At 57.5% G+C, this 18,026-nt stretch overlaps 1 protein-coding gene across 1 annotated transcript; it reads left to right on the forward strand.

Annotated features, from left to right (window-relative positions):
• Positions 1-3,019: 3,019 nt before the first annotated feature.
• On the forward strand, positions 3,020-15,235 carry LOC136386856 (proprotein convertase subtilisin/kexin type 6-like). Its single transcript, XM_066357977.1, has 7 exons — positions 3,020-3,044; positions 3,512-3,691; positions 3,853-3,891; positions 9,011-9,113; positions 10,773-10,969; positions 12,330-12,417; positions 15,070-15,235. The coding sequence occupies exons 1-7, from the start codon at positions 3,020-3,022 to the stop codon at positions 15,233-15,235; spliced, it is 798 nt and encodes a 265-aa protein (XP_066214074.1).
• Positions 15,236-18,026: the final 2,791 nt, after the last annotated feature.

Here is an 18,026-nt window from a genome sequence, read left to right on the forward strand (position 1 = left end):
AGCCATTCTTGGTGGCCCTGCAGGCCTCCCTGAGGACAGTCCCCTGCCTGTCACAACCACAGTTGCTGGGCTTTGCTGGTGACTTGAGCAGAGTCTTGTGGTGCCATCCCCAAGTGTGTAAGCAAAGGATTTGCTGTACTTTCTTGTACAGTCTCAGGAATCTGAGGAGAGAAGCCAAAGAATTTGGATTTAAATCCCTTTTAAGACCTCCTCCTCCTGGAAAATAAGGAAAGAAGGTTACTAGTTGGGTTTTCGCAGGGAGACATGAGCAGACATGCCACCCACGTGTCTTGACCAGAAAACAAGTTACTCTTGTTAAACACTAGGCTTCAAGCAGACCGGCCTTCTGAAGGTCACCAGCCCCCGACAGTGGCTCTGCGGAGTGGCCCGGGGTCTCGAGGGGGTCGGGGCAGTCGGCGAGGTGCTCCCCACTGCCTCTCTCTGGTTTTCCACTCAGTGTCTCAGCTCCCCGGACTGAGTGTGGGCACTGGGGCTGGTGGGAGAGGAGGGCGCCAGCTGGGGGTCTGGTCCCTGAGTGTGCTGGGCATTCCTGGTGACAGGGGCAGTGGCTGGGCAGGAGGAGACCTCCCCCCAAGACCAGAGCCCAGTGGTGTCCTGTTCCTGGGCCTCCACTTCCATCTGTTCCGTGACTCTGGAGGCTGATCTTTCTGTTTCAGTGGGGGCTGTGAGCTGGGGAAGGTATGGAATGATATGCTTGTTAGATTTTATTTCACACTAGATAGCCGCTCCTGCATGCCGGTCACCACACTAAGTGCTTAGCCGTCTTTAAATCACTTCATCCCCGAACCACACTCTGGGGTAAAGGGTGTTGTGGTCATCCCCATGCCCAGACGAGGGAGCTGAGGTGCAGAGAGAGTAAGTGTCCCCTGGGGTGCAGAGCCAGGACTCCAGCCCTGACCCTGTCCCTGCAGGGAGGGCTCAGCCCTGCTCACCTCTCTGACCCCGGCTGCTGTGATCACAGGCTCAGCACGCTGTAATGGCTCATGTTTGCAGACACCCCACACGCCCACCAGTCGGGGATGGCGAGGGAACCACGCCTGCTGTAATGCAGGGACGGAAGGTCACCGACATGCGTTGTGTTCCTCAGTCTCACTAGTGATTACAGAAATGCCTCTTTTTCAAAACAACTTATTGGGGTAATGCTGATTATACAGGTTTCAGGCGCCCAAGTCTGCAGCACATCTCTGTACACTGTGTTGTGTGCTCACCCCCAAGTCAAGGCTTCATCTATCACCATTCGTCCCCCTCACACACATCCCCCACTTCTAGAAATCACCATGCTGTTGTCTGTGTCTATGAGGGAATTTTTATCTTTTTTTGCTCTTTCCCTCCACCTCCCTCACCCAAGCCCCCCTCACAGCTGTCGGCCTGCTCTCTGTGTATGAGTCAGTCTGTCTCTATTTTACTTGTTAGTTTATTTTGTTCATTAGATTCCACATATAAGTGAGATCTCTTATCTCACTTAGCATAATGCTCTCCAGGTCCATTCATGCTTCTGCAAAAAGTGACTTCCTTTTCTTCTTCATGACTGCATAGTATTCCATTGTATAAATGTCCAAGATGCATGGTTAATTGTAAAAACGAGGTGCAGGATACCAGGTCTCCGAATAAAGGGGACAGGGCTGGGTGTATGTTCATTCTTGCTTGGATAAGAATTTACCTCTGGAAGGATTCATGACAGATGGGTCACTGTGTTGCCTGTGGGGAGAGAGACAGTGGCCAGGCTGGGGCTGGTGGTCGACGACCACTGTGCTCTGTGTAGGCTTGGATTTTGTATTATTGTGTATTCAGAGCTATGAAGCCAAAGCTCTGAGTATACAGCTTTTTTTTTCCCCCCAAAGCTGGAAACAGGAGGCAGTCAGACAAACTCCCGCATGCACCCGACAGGGATCCACCTGGCATGCCCACCAGGGGGCGATGCTCTGCCCATCTTGGGGCGTCACTCTGCCGCAATCAGAGCCATTCTAGTGCCTGAGGCAGAGGCCACAGAGCCATCCTCATCGCCCGGGCAAACTTTGCTCCAGTGGAGCCTTGGCTGTGGGAGGGGAAGAGAGAGACAGAGAGGAAGGAGAGGGGGAGGGGTGGAGAAGCAGATGAGCGCTTCCCCTGTGTGCCTGACCGGGAATTGAACCCGGGACTCCTACACGCCAGGCTGACGCTTTATCACTGAGCCAACCGGCCAGGGCCAGTATACAGCTTTTTAATGTTTTTGTTTCTTGACCATACAACCTCTTTGTTTATAGCTTTTCAAAATTAAACTTTTATTTGCTAAAAAATTCTCCTGAAAGGAAATATATACCATGGGGTTTTTTAAACAAAAATTAAGTCTGTCTTCTACTCCTGCAGCTTCGCCTCCCCTCCAGCCTCCTCTCTCCTTCTGGTTTCTTGACATTCAGCTTCCCTGGTTTTACTGAGAGGTGACTGGCATAGGGCGCTGACTGTGGGTAAGGTGCACAGTGTGATGTCTTTTGTGTCCTGTGGGATGATCAGCACAGTAGCTTAGCTGCATCCATCATCTCTGATAGACACACACAGAGAAAAAGAAAAAATTCCCCTTGTGTGGAGAACGCTTATGAGCTGCAATTTCAGTTTTTTGGGGTTCTTTCCTCCTTCTCCCTCCACATGGCTGCGTGGTGACCCCAGGCCTAGAGCCGCCCCTCTGTCTTGCCCACCAAAACTGCTTCTGACAGTAAGAGTCTAGTCTCAGTGCCCAGGTCCCTGCTGGGGGTGTTCGGCGACATCACGCAGGTCTGAAATAAGTCCCGATGCAGACCATCACTGCAGAGCCCTTGGTCCTGCCGTGCAGTCCCTGTGCCCCCTCTCTAATGACAACAGTCACTCAGGGCCTCAGATGCCCAGATCCGGTGCTGGGGTTGAATGTGGGTCTGCCGCATCTGGGGGTTGAAGACGGCCAGCTTGCTAGGGCCTGTGTCTGCACCGAGCCCCTGACCTGCTGCTGGTGTTGCCCTCCCTACTCACGTGGGGACATGTTGGGGAAATGGCCACCAAGTGTCTGAGTGGCTGTATCCTAGGAGCTGGCTAGCTTAGGAGTGGTGCTTCAAAGTCAGGGACACACGTCCCCCAGAGCTGGCCTGGCCGGGAGAGACCTGGGGGGTTGCTGCAGGCATTCAGGGCCTAGCTCTTGGGTTGGCCAGGGTGATGGCTCAAAGAAAGGAACACTGCTCGGGGCCATGTGCCCCAGGCCTGCCCACTGAGTCAGGTACTCCGGGAGAGAAGGGAGGCTGTTGTCCCCAGTGATGGGTTGGGACCCTTGGGGAGGCTGCGGGAAGACCCTGGGGCAGAGAGCATGGGCAGCAGGCACATCCCTGGCCCTGGTGGCTCGGAAGTGAAGGAGGGGCCACAGAGCCCTACTATGTGCAGGCCGGGGGCTTGGGAGCCGGAGCTGGGCAGCAGCTGGCACCTCCATGAGGGGCCGGAGTTCGAGAGCTTCCCCAGGGAGGGCTCTTGACTCCGGGTCGGTGCCTTCCAGGGAAGCTGAAGGAGTGGAGCCTCACCCTGTATGGCACGGCGCAGCACCCCTACACCACCTTCAGCTCCCACCAGTCCCGCTCCCGGATGCTGGAGCTCTCCACCCCGGAGCTGGAGCCGCCCAGGGCCGCTCTGTCACCGTCCCCGGCCGAGGTTCCTGAGGACGAAGAGGACTACACAGGTAATGAGCCCGGTTCCTGAGGACACGGCAGCCTCCGAGAGGTCTGGCTGTGCGCTGTGGCCCTGAGCGTGTGGGCTGCTCCCGGCTGAGGTGGGGTTAGGGTCGTGTGTCTCCTCTCGTGCTGGGTGTCGTAATAAGGATGCTAATTTGCACTCACACAGCTCCCTCCTCCCACGGCTCTCCTAGTACTTTACAAACCAGTAAGTACACTTCAGAGCAGTAAGTACCTCCCCTCCCAGGCCGGACAGCGAGGTTCTGTATGCCCAACCAGAAACAGGGCTCCTCCAGGCTCCCATCTCACGGCAGCGTCCTGACTCGCTCTCACGCCCACCCACGCAGGTCCTTGTCAGCAGGATGTGGGAAGGACCAGGGTCCTAAGGAGGACAGGATGGCTGGGTGGACAGAGCGGGCATGCAGGTCCTGCCCGGCCCCACGGGCTGCGACAGAGACCCAGGGCTGGGTCTCCAGACCTCATGTGAGTAGATTCTAACACTACACGAAGGGGCTCGGACTCTGCCAGGCAGTAAAGATGCTCAGTGAAGTCATGACTAGTGGCCTGGCTCTCGCCACAGAGCCAGCAGCAGGGGAGGGTCTCAGACGCTGCCCACCCCCATGAGCACTGGGTGGGAGAAGCTGTTCTTCCCCTCAGAGACTCCCAGGGCAGCTAGGAGTGAGAGAGGGGCGTTTCTGGTTGGGCCTCTCTTCCCTGGCTGACTGCTGGCTCTGTGCTGAGTGGTGAGCGGTCTCTGAGACTGCAGGTGCCCGCGCTGCCACGTGCTGCCTGATGAGTGATGGGTGGTCTCTGAGACTGCGGGTGTCCGCGCTGCCACGTGCTCCATGCTGAGTGGTGGGCGGTCTCTGAGACTGCGGGTGCCCACGCTGCCACGTGCTCCGTGCTGAGTGGTGGGCGGTCTCTGAGACTGCGGGTGCCCGCGCTGCCACGTGCTCCATGCTGAGTGGTGGGCGGTCTCTGAGACTGCGGGTGCCCGTGCTGCCACGTGCTCCATGCTGAGTGGTGGGCGGTCTCTGAGACTGCGGGTGCCCGTGCTGCCACGTGCTGCCTGATGAGTGGTGGGCGGTCTCTGAGACTGCGGGTGCCCGTGCTGCCACGTGCTCCATGCTGAGTGGTGGGCGGTCTCTGAGACTGCGGGTGCCGCGCTGCCATGTGCTCCGTGCTGAGTGGTGGGCGGTCTCTGAGACTGCGGTGCCCGCGCTGCCACGTGCTCCGTGCTGAGTGGTGGGTGGTCTCTGAGACTGCGGTGCCCGCGCTGCCACGTGCTGCTGATGAGTGGTGGCCAGTCTCTGAGACTGCGGGTGCCCGCGCTGCCACGTGCTGAGTGGTGGGCGGTCTCTGAGACTGCGTTGCCCGCGCTGCCACGTGCTCCATGCTGAGTGGTGGGCGGTCTCTGAGACTGCGGGTGCCCGCGCTGCCACGTGCTGCCTGATGAGTGGTGGGCGGTCTCTGAGACTGCGGGTGCCCGCGCTGCCACGTGCTGCCTGATGAGTGGTGGGCGGTCTCTGAGACTGCGGGTGCCCGCGCTGCCACGTGCTCCATGCTGAGTGGTGGGCGGTCTCTGAGACTGCGGGTGCCCGCGCTGCCACGTGCTCCGTGCTGAGTGGTGGGCGGTCTCTGAGACTGCAGGTGCCCGGGCTGCCACGTGCTGCCTGATGAGTGATGGGAGGTCTCTGAGACTGCGGGTGCCTGCTCTGCCACGTGCCATCTCACAGCTCAGGAGTGGGTGGCACAGCGGAGCATTTCACCCATGCATATCAGGCATAAATTATGGTTGATTCTGTTTTAAATTTCTTCTGCCTTTGCTATAAAATGGACCATTGAATTACATATGAACTAATCTGCTGTTTCCCCACTGTGATTTATAAGCCTTGGCGAGATTCCATAATTGTTAATAAATGACTGATATTTTAATGGTAAAATCTGCCGCTGATGCTTAGCTGACCTGTCCTGGAATCTCCGTATGATATGGGTCTGCAGCCAGGACCCTGAGCCTCTCCTGAGTGCCCCCGCAGATAGAGGGGGGCTCTGTGGTGTTCAGATGGGTCCTGAGGCTCAGGGTGTCCCCTGCATTCTCAGGGCAAGTGGGACAGGCGAGCCAGTAACAGGCAGAAGAGCCAGAGAGGATGGTGTGGACGGAGGGAAAGGGGGAGAGGGCTTTGAGGAAGAAGAAGAGGGAAGAGGAGGAGGAGGAGGAAGGGCGGAGGAAGAAGGGGGTAATCAGGGAGAATGAAGCAGCCAGGTAGATCCAATGCCCAGTAAGAAGCACGCAGGATGTGGTGTCTCTGGTGGCCCATGCCCCTGGCCGTCTCAGACAAGCCCAGGGAAAGAAGGGTCAAGGGTCATTGTGAAGTGGGCTGACGATGACTGACAACTCGTGCAGAGCTCAGCACCGAGACGGAGTGGGCTGCGGGGAGGTTTCTGGAACATGCGGAGAGCTGGTCCCTGGCTGTGAGGGGCTTAACCCCAGGTCCAGCAGCAGGGCACCTGGTGAGAGGGGAGCCCAGGCACCGTGAGGGTAACGGTCCCAGACGGTGGTGGGCATGACTCTGATAAGAGAATCAGGGCCACTGTGGGCATGTCAGGTGTCCCTGGTGGCAGGACAGCTGTGCTGGGAAGGGGCCTCCGTTGGGAACCAGGCAGAGGAGATGGAAGGCCGAGGTCTTTGTAGAGTCTGGGGTTCTGGAAGTAAATGGGGGTGTTGATATCCAACTTCGAGGGTGCTGCTAAGGGATGGGAGGACCTGGGAGTCCAGCAGGGAAGATTGGCAGTGGCCGCAGCGGGCGGGCTGAGATGCCGAGAACCCTCAGTGGCTTTGTGGTAGTCTGTGCACTTTTTCTGAATGGCGTGAAGGGCGAGGAACCCAGCGATACTTACAAACCATGTTCCTGAAGAGACTGTTCTGAGCAGTGGTGGCCAAGCCCCCGAGACCCCAGTTGCTTTGTAACCCTCATTCCTGAGTCGTTCATCCTGGGTTGGCCCTTCTGATGATCTCAGGGAGCATTTTCAAATCCGCCTGTCGAGGGAAGTCAGCGCTCAGCCAGGAGGTTCAGGACATGACCCGGGTCCCTCGTGTGTGGGGCCTCAGGCAGTGAGCCAGGGGGCTGTGGGTCTCTGGAAACGTCCCTCCAGTGGGAGAGGGGAAGGGAGATGAAAGGACCATGCCGCAGGGTGACCTGTGCTCACCCAAGGATGGGGCACAGCAAAGCACAGGCGTTCCTGACATCAGGAGGGGTGGACGAGGACAGCCAGCCAGGCGGGTTTAATTCAAAACGCTTCCCAAAGAGCTGTGTCTTGATGTTGGGCTTTTGGAGATAATTCAAGTAGAGATCCACATGAGAGAGGGTGCTCACAGGTGTCAGCTAAACATCCCTGCATGGGCAGAGGCTCACTGACCTTCCCAGGGGACTGGACATGGCCGGTCACCTGGACGCCCTGTCAGTGCTCTGCTGGTCATGCTGTTGGATGGACCCGGCCTTGCCTGGCCCCTCAGTGTCACTGATGCACCTCTCCCCTGCAGAGAGGCCCCAGGGGAGGGGAGAGGAGTCAGCACGTGGGGACCAGCAGCTGGAAACACTGCTCCAGGCCCTTCCCCAGGGCCATCCTGGGCTGGGACGTTCTAGAATATTCAGCGAGCGGAGGGAGGACACCTACATTTTCCCAGTTTCAGTCCACTGTTGTGACTGTTCTAGACCAGATCTTGCCCACATGACGTTTCCTTCTGGGCCAAGAAAGAGTGAGAAAATGGTCTCTCCCCTCCCTGTCCCCCCAGGTCGCCTTAAGATTGAGGCTGATAACTTTATCAAGTGAGACTGAAGTGTTACTCTCTGGGCTCAGCGAGAGGTCACTGCAGAAGGAGGCTGTGCGTCTGCAAGGCCACAGCTGGCTGGCGGGCTGAGAAGCCCAGAGCCTGGTAGCCATGTTCTTATGTTTTCAGCCGAAACAGTGCAAGGGGGCAGGATTCCTGAGGCGAACCCCATGCATGGACTGGGATGACTTGGACAAGAATCAAGTCAAATGGGAACTGTCTTCAAATAGCAAACAGCTGGGAGCCAGGGCCAGGCCGGGTTGGGAGCAGGGCTCAGTGACGTGTATCGAGCTTTGGGTCCCCGGTGGGCTGAGTACCAGGCAACGCCACTCCATTCCCACCCAGACCAGGAGGTGCAGTCCAGCTCGTCCCCAGGGATGAACTCTGCTTAAAAGGGGTTTACAGTGGGACCCACAGTGAAAACGTTAGAAATAACAGTTCAGGGAGGGACGTAAAATAAACCGGCTTGACACTGGGAAAGGCTGGAGGCCGCACAGAGGCAGGAAGAGGGCTTTAAGTAGCTCAGCAGAGACCATTGTGGGCACAGAGAAGGGGGACTTTTGTCTTGCCGTCTGTCCTGTGCAGGGCCAGTGGCCAGCAGATCACTTCCTCTTTGCTCTGAACTTACTCCCACCTCCCCCATGACTAAAACCTGATGGAAGTTTCTTTTGTTCTTTCTAAAGTGTCAAAAGCCTTCAGAATGGCCCATGGGGCCCTCCCAGCCGGCAGGCTTTCCTGAGCCGTGTCCTGGAGGAGGGGGAGAGGGATGGTCGGTGGGGCAGCCTCTCCCCCACTGTGTCAGCCTCGGCATGCTGTCACATGTGTCAGGCCAGGGGGAAGAGGCCACGTCTGGACATGCCTCTGGTGACTGGTGCTCATACTGGGCTCTCCCTGTGACATGAGAGGGAAGCCCCCAGAGGGTGAGGCTGCTGGTGTCCAGTGAGCTCCTGCTGTGTCCCCATCACTTTACAGCAATGCCTGGCCCCAGAGTTAACCAGAGGGAGACAGGGAGGGCCACAGGGAGGACGGCTGAAAGGGGCCCGCCACACCCTCGATCGCGGGCACGTGGACATCCAGCCTGGCCCCCCGCCCGTCTTTCCCGCTGTTTCCTGTGGGGTCAGCAGTGCTCCTGGCAGCGGCCCAAACGCCCTCAACACACCTGTGACGTTGCTTTGTCTTCCGGATGCAGATGTGACGGCTGGCTGGTCCAGCATCGTGGAACGCAGCCTCACCTGCCCCCACCAGCCTCTCTTCTGGCCTCGCACAGCATTCTTCTCACCACAGATCTGGGTTCCCACCTGCCGCTGCTGTTCTACCTAGAGGGTCAGACCCTCAGACACAGACCCTGAGCCGGGGCCACCATTCCCCTGTGGTCGTCCAGACCCCAGGCCCACCACTGTCTAGAGAACTTCTTCTGACCCCGATGCAGGGTCTTTGGGGACTGCACTGGACTCAGAAAGTGTCTCTATAGCTGAAAGGAAGCGCTTGTTTCTTTAAGGTGTGTGCCACCCAGAGTGTGGGGACAAGGGCTGTGACGGCCCCAACGCAGACCAGTGCTTGAACTGTGTCCACTTCAGCCTGGGCAGCACCAAGACCAGCAGGTATGGGCTGGGGCCTGTCTGCGTGTTGGGAGCCTGCAGGGCAGGCACCACACAGGGGCCTGTGTAGAGCTGTTCTCTCCCCCACAACTGGCACCTGCTAGGAATTCATGCGGTGCCCCAGAAAGGGAATCCCAGTGAGCTTCACCACTCTGAAATTTCATCAGTTTTAGTAGCTGGTTTGTCCTCATCACACAAGCAGTTTGTGTCCATGACAGGAACCAGGAGCTGTGTCATGGTGACCTTGGTGGTCATAAACTTCTCTATTTTGTTCCACTATAATGGATCATATTCAGCATTGTAAGGCTGACCACTGGGGAGCTGCAGACAGATGTTCTTTTAGGGCCAGAACTTCTCTAAACATCAGGGGGCTCCTGTGCCTGAGTGCCCAGGCAGAGGTGTGGGCATGCATGGGGGGCACACTCCCACCAGGGTGTAGGCAGGGTGTGGGCATGCATGGGGGGTACACTCCCACCAGGGTGTAGGCAGAGGTGTGGGCATGCATGGGGGCACACTCCCACCAGGGTGTAGGCAGGATGTGGGCATGCATGGGGGGAACACTCCCACCCGGGTGTAGGCAGGGGTGTGGGCATGCATGGGGGCACACTCCCACCAGGGTGTAGGCAGGATGTGGGCATGCATGGGGGCACACTCCCACCAGGGTGTAGGCAGGGGTATGGGCATGCATGGGGGGCACACTCCCACCAGGGTGTAGGCAGAGGTGTGGGCATGCATGGGGGGCACACTCCCACCAGGGTGTAGGCAGGGGTGTGGGCATGCATGGGGGGCACACTCCCACCCGGGTGTAGGCAGGGGTGTGGGCATGCATGGGGGGCACACTCCCACCAGGGTGTAGGCAGGGGTGGGCATGCATGGGGGCACACTCCCACCAGGGTGTAGGCAGAGGGGTGTGGGCATGCATGGGGGGCACACTCCCACCTGGGTGTAGGCAGGGGTGTGGGCATGCATGGGGGGCACACTCCCACCAGGGTGTAGGCATGGGTGTGGGCATGCATGGGGGGCACACTCCCACCCAGGTGTAGGCAGAGGTGTGGGCATGCATGGGGGCACACTCCCACCCAGGTGTAGGCAGGGGTGTGGGCATGCATGGGGGGCACACTCCCACCCGGGTGTAGGCAGAGGGGTGTGGGCATGCATGGGGGGCACACTCCCACCAGGGTGTAGGCAGGGGTGTGGCAGGTGCAGGCATGACTTCACCCCATCCTGGAGGTCACACAGCTGCTCCCCTGTGCTGGGCAGAGGCAGTCGTGCTGCAGACTGCTCACTGGCCAGGAGACCCCAGGCCAAAGGCAGGGGGGAGGGTTTGTTGGAGCTGAATCTTCTGAAATTCAAAATTTGCAGTCTTCACAGTAGCTCCACAGTCACATGGTGCTTCCCTAGGGCGATGTGTAAAGGGCAGGGTTCCCAGCCTCTGCCTTCCCAGGGATGGCTTTACCTTCGGCCTTCGACCCCTACCCCCCACCCCGGGCCTCTGTTTTCTGGGAGGGGGGGGCAGACGGGACAGCTACGGTCCCTGCAGCCTTCTGTTCTTCCCTGCTCGGCTCAACTGGCTGTGGCATTTGTGCTGCTGGGGTTGGGGAAGGGGGTGAACGACGTGTTGGCAGAGTGTTGCAAAGGCCCTCTCTGCTCCTGGTCCTCCAGGAAGTGCGTGAGCACGTGCCCCTTGGGCTACTTCAGGGACACAGCAGCCAGACGCTGTCGCCGGTGCCACAGGGGATGTGAGATGTGCACGGGCAGGGGTCCAACCCAGTGCCTGTCTTGCCGCCGCGGGTTCTACCACCATCAGGAGATGAACACCTGCGTGACCCTCTGTCCTGCCGGGTCTTATGCTCATGAAGGTAAATGCATGTTGCTGGGCATTGAAATGACGAGTCTACCCTTCCCTGGGCTGCGGTTCCCTCACCGGTGGGACTTTCCTGCCCTCTGCCCCCTGTGCACCCGTCCCTCTGAGAAAGAACTCTGACCAGGGAAGGGAGGGCGCAATGGTGACTCTATAGAGCCTTCAGACCGGGTGCTCCTGGCCAGTCTCACAGAGACGTGGTCAGAGCAGGTGCACTGATGCTGACATGAACCTGCTGGTTTGTGGAATCTCACTTCTGAAAGTCAACTTCTGTTACTGAGGACAGGCAGAGAGACAGCTCAGGCCAGAGGCTCTCGGGTCAGCAATGACTGACATCAGACATCAGGGACTTCAGACATCAAAACAGGAAGGCCTCCGGGGTGCCCTGCCGCCTGCCCTGCACTGTCTCCCCCTGCAGCCCTGGGTGTGTTGGCAGAGTGCTTGCACAGGCAGGTGGGGGTGGCGGATGGGTCGTCGGCTCCCACTTGTGGACTTGATGGTCGAAACTGGGTGAAGGGCCCTCTTAGGAAGACTTCCTGGGCTGCAGTGGGTGTGAGTGAAGACAGACAGTTTGCAGCCCCCCAGAAATGCGGTGCCGCCCGCTGGCTAAAGAGGCTAGTGTTTGTGGTGCACTCGGCACACAGTGACCACACCCCTCAGAGGGGCCATGAGGGGACATTGCTGAGAGGTGACAAAAGGCCCATGACTAATGATGACACAGGTGGGTCTTGAACTCAGAGCAGGGAAGCCAGGTGGGTAGCTCTGCCAGTCTCAGGAAGTGGGCAGAGGTGGGGGACTCAGGGGCCCAGGACATCACTCGGTGTTTCATCAACTCGGTTCCCCGGGAAGAGACAGAGAGAGCGTCTGGGTCAAGTGGATGGAGGGTCATTCCTAAACAAGGTGAAAGAAGCCACCGTTCTGCTGTGGTGATTATGCGTGTCTATGTCCACGGTCACTGAGTATTTAGTAAAGACCCCTGGAGGATGCTGGTGGGGGGCTCAGGGGCACCCTCAGGCTCCACCCTGTCATGTGTGCAAAGGCCCTGAGTCATCTCTGCTCAGTCAGCCAGGAACTGGCTTCTGTCCTGTTGAAGTTAGCAGAACCGAGCTTGTGTCCTCTGGACAGGGCCCCCCACGTTGTCTGTGGACTTTGGTTTATTGCAGAAAAAAGAGCTAAGACCCCTGACATCTGACACAGGGCTTGTGGTCCCGACATGGCTGCCTGATTCCTGCATCATCCGTCCTGGAGCTGACGCCCAGTGACGGCTGCTCTGTCAGCCCCGCTGGGGACAGGAGCCCCGTGGGCCCAGGTCTGACGTGTCGGCATTCTCCCACTTCCCTTCTCGTCTCTTCCTTCAGGTCAGAAAAAATGCCTGAAGTGCCACGCAAGCTGTAAGAGGTGCATGGGTGACGCGGAGAAGTGTACTGTCTGCCAGGAGGGGTTCAGGTGAGACACGGAGTTCTGCTCCTTCCTGTTTCTGTCACCTCTCTCTCTCGTTTCCACTCAACGATTTGCTGTGTTTTTGCAAATTCTCACAGAAAGGCAAATTTTCAGAAGCCTTTCAGGGTAAAGATGAAGAGTCTGTCCAAATCAGACTTGTTGTTGTCTCTCTTCTATCAAGCGCAACACACATCCTCTTTAAAAACATTGTACTGGGGTCACGATTTTTATCAGAATACTTTGAAATGTTTGTTTAGCCCATTCAATGCAGCCAAACTGCATTTACTGCAACCAAATGCTCATTACCTGTTCCTCCAAGTAACCGTTTGGAATGACGCCATGGACCCTCCCGCAGTCCGGAAACAGGCTCTGCGTGTTAAAGGGAAGTGTCCACCTGCCGTCCACACGCCTCCAGGAAAGTCTCTTGAAATCACATCTTTGTTTCCTCTGGTAAAACGGGGGCGTGGAGCCACCCTGCCTTGGGAAGATGAGATGGGATGAGCTGTGTTGGGCCATAAATGATTTGCCACAGGGTCAGCCTGCCGTGGCAGTGCGTCTGGGACCCAGGGCCTGCGTGTGTGGGGATGGGCAGCTGTGGATGTGGCAGGGGCAGCTTGGAGGGAGGCACTGGGGACAGACTGGGAAGGAAGCTCAGAAGAACTGACTGGGGTCACACAAAGGAGACAGAGTTGGGGGGAAGGTTGATGAGAACAGTGCTTCTCACCCCACGGAGTGCCCCTGAGTCACTGAGGCTGTTGTGAAAACGCAGATTCTGACCAGGCATCTCTGACTGGAGCCCGGGACTCTGCATTTCTGGCAGGCCCCCAGGGAGGAGGAGGATGCTGTGCCAGGCTGTGCCAGGCCCAGGCCCTCCCTGCCGGCCTCCCTGTCATCCAGGCTGAGGGCACCGGCAGAGGGGTTTCTTGGTGGAGGGTGTGAGGAGGAGCTGCACACCCATGTCTGGTTTCCACAGCGCCTCTGACGTGGGCGTCAACATCACTCCTGTTTCTGCCGGGAGAGGAAGTTGCCTCAGGGAGCACGTAGCTGCTGCAGCAGCATTCGTGGGTCGACCCTCTTTTCTGACCTGGTTGAGGGCAGGAGAGAAGCAGGCCCCCAAGGCCATGTGCACGCCTGCTGTCCTCTAACCCTGTTAGGTGCACGAGGCAGGGTTGCGGCAGTGACAGGATGCATTGAAGAACCAGTTCCCCAGGAGACAGAGGGGACACTGAGGTGGCCGCAGCAGGAGGCCTGGGAGCTGCAGCTGTGATGTCTCCTCCGGCCAGTGCTCCTCGACCCCAGGCTGGAAGCTGAAGGTGTCAGGGAGGCTCCATGGTTCCAAGTCATTGGGACCCACCCCACCAGGGAACTGCTGCAGGGTCCTGGGGCCTCCTCTCTCTGTCCCTGGGTTCTGGAGGAGAGGACGTCAACCGCCCCCAGATGAACAGTGTTGCAGAGAGAAAACACAGCCACGCAGATGGAAGCAGGGGTTTTATCATGGGCTGTAACCCACAGGAAGCTCCCTTTTATTGCCCAGTGTCCTCGTGAGCCGAGGCTCCAAGTCATTGCTGCCCCATTAGAGCTGCGTCTCCTGCCACCCAGCTCTGAGGGCTGACGTGCAGGAAGAATGTGCGTTTAAGGACTGGATGGAACTGCCAGTCACAGCAGCCCTGGTTCTGTGAGCAGGAAGGCCCTGGGTGTCTGCTGTCCATGGTTACCCCCGCCATATCCCTCATGCAGGATTCCGTGTGTCTGACGCACCCAGGACACCAGTCCCACGTGTCGAGTGTCAGGTGCACTCACAGCATGTGCATCGAGCACAGTGTGCTCTTGGGAGTGAAGAAGCAGAGTGTCTGGTGTGTATTCACACTGCCCGGTGCCAGACTCTCACCAACATCTTAAGAGTATTTGCTCATTTAGCCCCGAAAACAGCACTGCTGTGCAGGAGCCATGATTATCCCAACAAACAGGAGAGGAGATGGGGACTCAGAGAGGTCAGTGGACTTTTCTGGGGTCTGGGTCTGGTTGCACAGCTAGGACATGGCGGGGAAAGGACCTGGAGTGGACAGCCCAGCGACAGTCTCCTCCCTAAGCCTTGACCTTGGAGGTGCGAGAGGAGAAGGGGAGCCACCGAGGCAGGTCCTGCCGGGTCCCGGGAGGGGATTTGAGTTCAAGTTTATGGTGAAGGACAGAGGTGGGAGCCCATCCGGGTTTTGTAAGTGTTGTTAAGATTGCAGAGGGCTCGAGACAGTGAGACTGCCCACCTGTCACCAGGGGTGGCCCTCACACGCTCAAGTCCTCCTCTTGGGTCGGGTTCAGGTTTGGTTAGTGCCAGTGAGGAGAAGCCATCACAGACCAGGAGAGAATGGGAGGACCTGGCTGTCTGCACCAGGACCCGGGCCCTGGGGCTTCGGAGATGGACCCGGGTCCCGCCAGCCACCTGCTGGCAATGGTCCTGCTCTCGGGCCCAGGACAACCCTCCCAGCCGGACCTCCTCCAGAATCAGAACCGCTTTTCCGCTTATGTCGGCTCAGAACCTTTATGAACTCAGCTGAGCTTCAGAGACTTGCATTTTCTCTCATGAAAGACCTTGAGGGCAAATCTTCATTTAATTAGAATTCGGAAGGGATGTCAAAATCTGTCTTTTTCCCCCTCCAACAGCCTTGCATGGGGCAGCTGCGTCCCTGACTGTGAGCCGGGCACCTACTTCGATTCCGAGCTGGTCAAGTGTGGGGACTGCCACCACACCTGCCGCACCTGTGTGGGTGAGTTCACGGCCGCACAGGCCTGGGTTTCGCTGTGCCGTGCCGTCCCGGGACCTGGGTGACGCAGGGGGGTGGCCGAACCCTCTTCAAACCAAGAAAGCCTTAGGATTCCTCAGTAGGCCAGGGGTTTCTAGTGGTAAAGTCACAGAGGCCCTGGCAGGGGCAGGAGGGAGGGGGGATAGGTTACTGTTTACAGGTGTGAAGTTTGAGTTTGGTAAGATGAAAATGTCTGTCTGGGGATGATGAATGGATGGATGGTGGTGATGGTTGCACAACATGTGAATGTACCTAATACCACTGAGCTGTACAATTAAAAAGATTTTATATTACCGACAGTATTACAATTTTACAAGCTAAAAAAGAAAAGTCAGAATGTCATACTTTAAAAAAAATTTTGGGCCCTGGCCAGTTGACTCAGCGGTAGAGCGACGGCCTGATGTGCGGGGGACCCGGGTTCGATTCCCGGCCAGTGCACATAGGAGAAGCGCCCATTTGCTTCTCCACCCCCCCTCCTTCCTCTCTGTCTCTCTCTTCCCCTCCCTCAGCCAAGGCTCCATTGGAGCAAAGATGGCCTGGGTGCTGGGATGGCTCCTTGGCCTCTGCCCCAGGCGCTAGAGTGGCTCTGGTCAACGGCAGAGCATCGCCCCCTGGTGGGCAGAACGTCGCCCCTGGTGGGCGTGCCGGGTGGATCCCGGTCAGGTGCATGCGGGAGTCTGTCTGACTGTCTCTCCCCGTTTCCAGCTTTAAAAAAAAAAATTGTATCCCAGGCTGGGTCGCTAGGTTGGTTAGAACATTGTCCCAAAGTACAGAGGTTGCCGGTTTGGTTCCTGGTCAGGGCAGATATAGCACCAGATCAATGTTCCTGCTCTTTCTCTCTCCCCTCCTCTCCTTCTAAAATTGATAAAAAGAATTAAAGAATTTGGTTTGGTTTCATTGAATTGAGAGGGGGGAGGAAGTGGGAAGTGGGGGAGAAAGAAAAGTCAACTGATTTTACTTAGTTCGATTTTAGTTGTGCGATCACTGGTTGCTTATAGGTGTTCTGACTGGAGATTGAACCTGTGACCTTTGGCATGCCGGGTTGACCTTCTATCCAGCCAGGGCCACTGGGGTGCTCTTAGAATGATCAGCCTGGGTTTCCCAGCTGAGCAGGCTGCGGACTGCTCGTGAGCGGGCCTGTCTGCAGCTCCGTGCTTGCACAAGAAGGCACAGTCCTGGACGCGACGCTGTAGACTCAGAGACGAGGGTGGTTCAGGTGCTGAAGGGAAGGAGGCTTTAAAACAGTGCCCTCGTTCTGTGTACCTGTCTTTGCTTACTGTGAACACTTTAGTCACAGAGAAAACTACTTCCATAAGAAAGTTTATGTCTTAAAATTCCCCACCGAGATGACAGCACAGATGTCTCCCAGGCACCGTGTTTATGTAGAACAGTGAGAATGCCTTTGCTTTATTAGGCTTCGTGCTGCGAGTCATTTGCACTCGGGTGTGGGAACGTGTCCGGAGTCTGTGGTCTCAGACGTGTTCCCAGCTGTCTTCTCCCGAGTCTCCTTCCTCACCCAGCACTGTCGTCCTTGTTCTGAGAATCGCCCGTTAGGTGGAGCTCGTTGCTGCTCACCATCGAGAATCAGGTGTCTGCTAGGTCACAGTTGCCGTAGCCCAGGTCCTGGGAGATGGGGCATGATGGGTGCCTCTCCTGCTGTGGACATGTGACCCCACGTGGCTGTAGGCTGTGCTCTCCAGCAGTGGGCACCCCGGAACCCTTGCAGCCAGGAGGAGACGTCCCTTCTGGGCCCCCCTGGAAGCCCCACAGAGCTGGGCCCAGCACAAGGAGCACAGTGGCTGCTCCCAGCTGTTTACCCTGTGGCCTTTTTTATTATTATTATTATTATTGTATTTTTCTGAAATGAGAAGCGGGGAGGCAGAGAGACAGACTCCCACATATGCCTGACCAGGATCTACCTGGCATGCCCACCAGGGGGTGATTGATGTTCTGCCCATCTGGGGCATTACTCTGTTGCAACTGGAGCCATTCTAGCACCTGAGGTGGAGGCCATGGAGCTATCCTCAGCACCCGGGCCAACTTTGCTCCAATGGAGCCTTGGCTGCAGGTGGGGAAGAGAGAGAGAGAAAAGAGAGGGGTAAGGGTGGAGAAGCAGATGGGCGCTTCTCCTGTGTGCACTGACCGGGAATCAAACCCGGGACTTCCACATGCCAGGCTGATGCTCTACCACTGAGCCAACTGGCCAGGGCTGCCTGTGGCCTTTTTGTCTCTTTCTTATTCTTTGTTTCTGAGACTCGGTACCTGGCCCAGGTTGACTGAAGAGCATTGCTGACGTCACTCAGTCAAATGTCACAGACACTTGAATCCGTAAACCTCAGGCCTGTGCTGTGCTAATGCTTTTGCCGTCAGTATTTCCATTCACTGTTCTTTTCCTGTGGCTCCGGATGGCTGGTGGCTGACAGTGTCCAGCCTCTGCTGGCTCTCCCTCACTGCTGGCTCTCCCTCACTGCAGCCCCTCTGTCACCGCAGGGTTTGTACCTTGCAGACCTACGGTGTCTGGATGTCTGTCCTCCTCCCCGTACACGCCTGCCCGGGTTCTTTTCAAGATCCTGGGACGTGTGTATCAAGACCAAAGCGGAAAGTCAAGACACAGCCTCTCTCCCTGAGCTTTAGAGCAGCAACCATAATCTCAGTCACCAGGTCGGGCCCACAGAACCTGGCTGTGCTGGGCGGGAGGAAGGGGAGCCCCACACCTGCTCCTCCAGCTGCCACAGAGCTGTGTGGGGGACGATTTGGCCAGACCATAAAAGAGATAGATCCGGGGGCATCACGTGTCTGACCACTGGGGACAGATCT

The sequence above is a fragment of the Saccopteryx leptura genome, unplaced genomic scaffold (genome assembly GCF_036850995.1).
Source record: "Saccopteryx leptura isolate mSacLep1 unplaced genomic scaffold, mSacLep1_pri_phased_curated manual_scaffold_17, whole genome shotgun sequence".
Lineage (NCBI taxonomy): Eukaryota > Metazoa > Chordata > Mammalia > Chiroptera > Emballonuridae > Saccopteryx > Saccopteryx leptura.

Coding starts and splice junctions, on each gene's coding strand:
- LOC136386856 (XM_066357977.1), top strand. CDS start 3,020: ATGGCCACCAAGTGTCTGAGTGGCT. Junction 3,692..3,852: donor GGACGAAGAGGACTACACAG/GTAATGAGCCCG, acceptor GCACTCACACAG/CTCCCTCCTCCCACGGCTCT. Junction 9,114..10,772: donor GGCAGCACCAAGACCAGCAG/GTATGGGCTGGG, acceptor CTGGTCCTCCAG/GAAGTGCGTGAGCACGTGCC.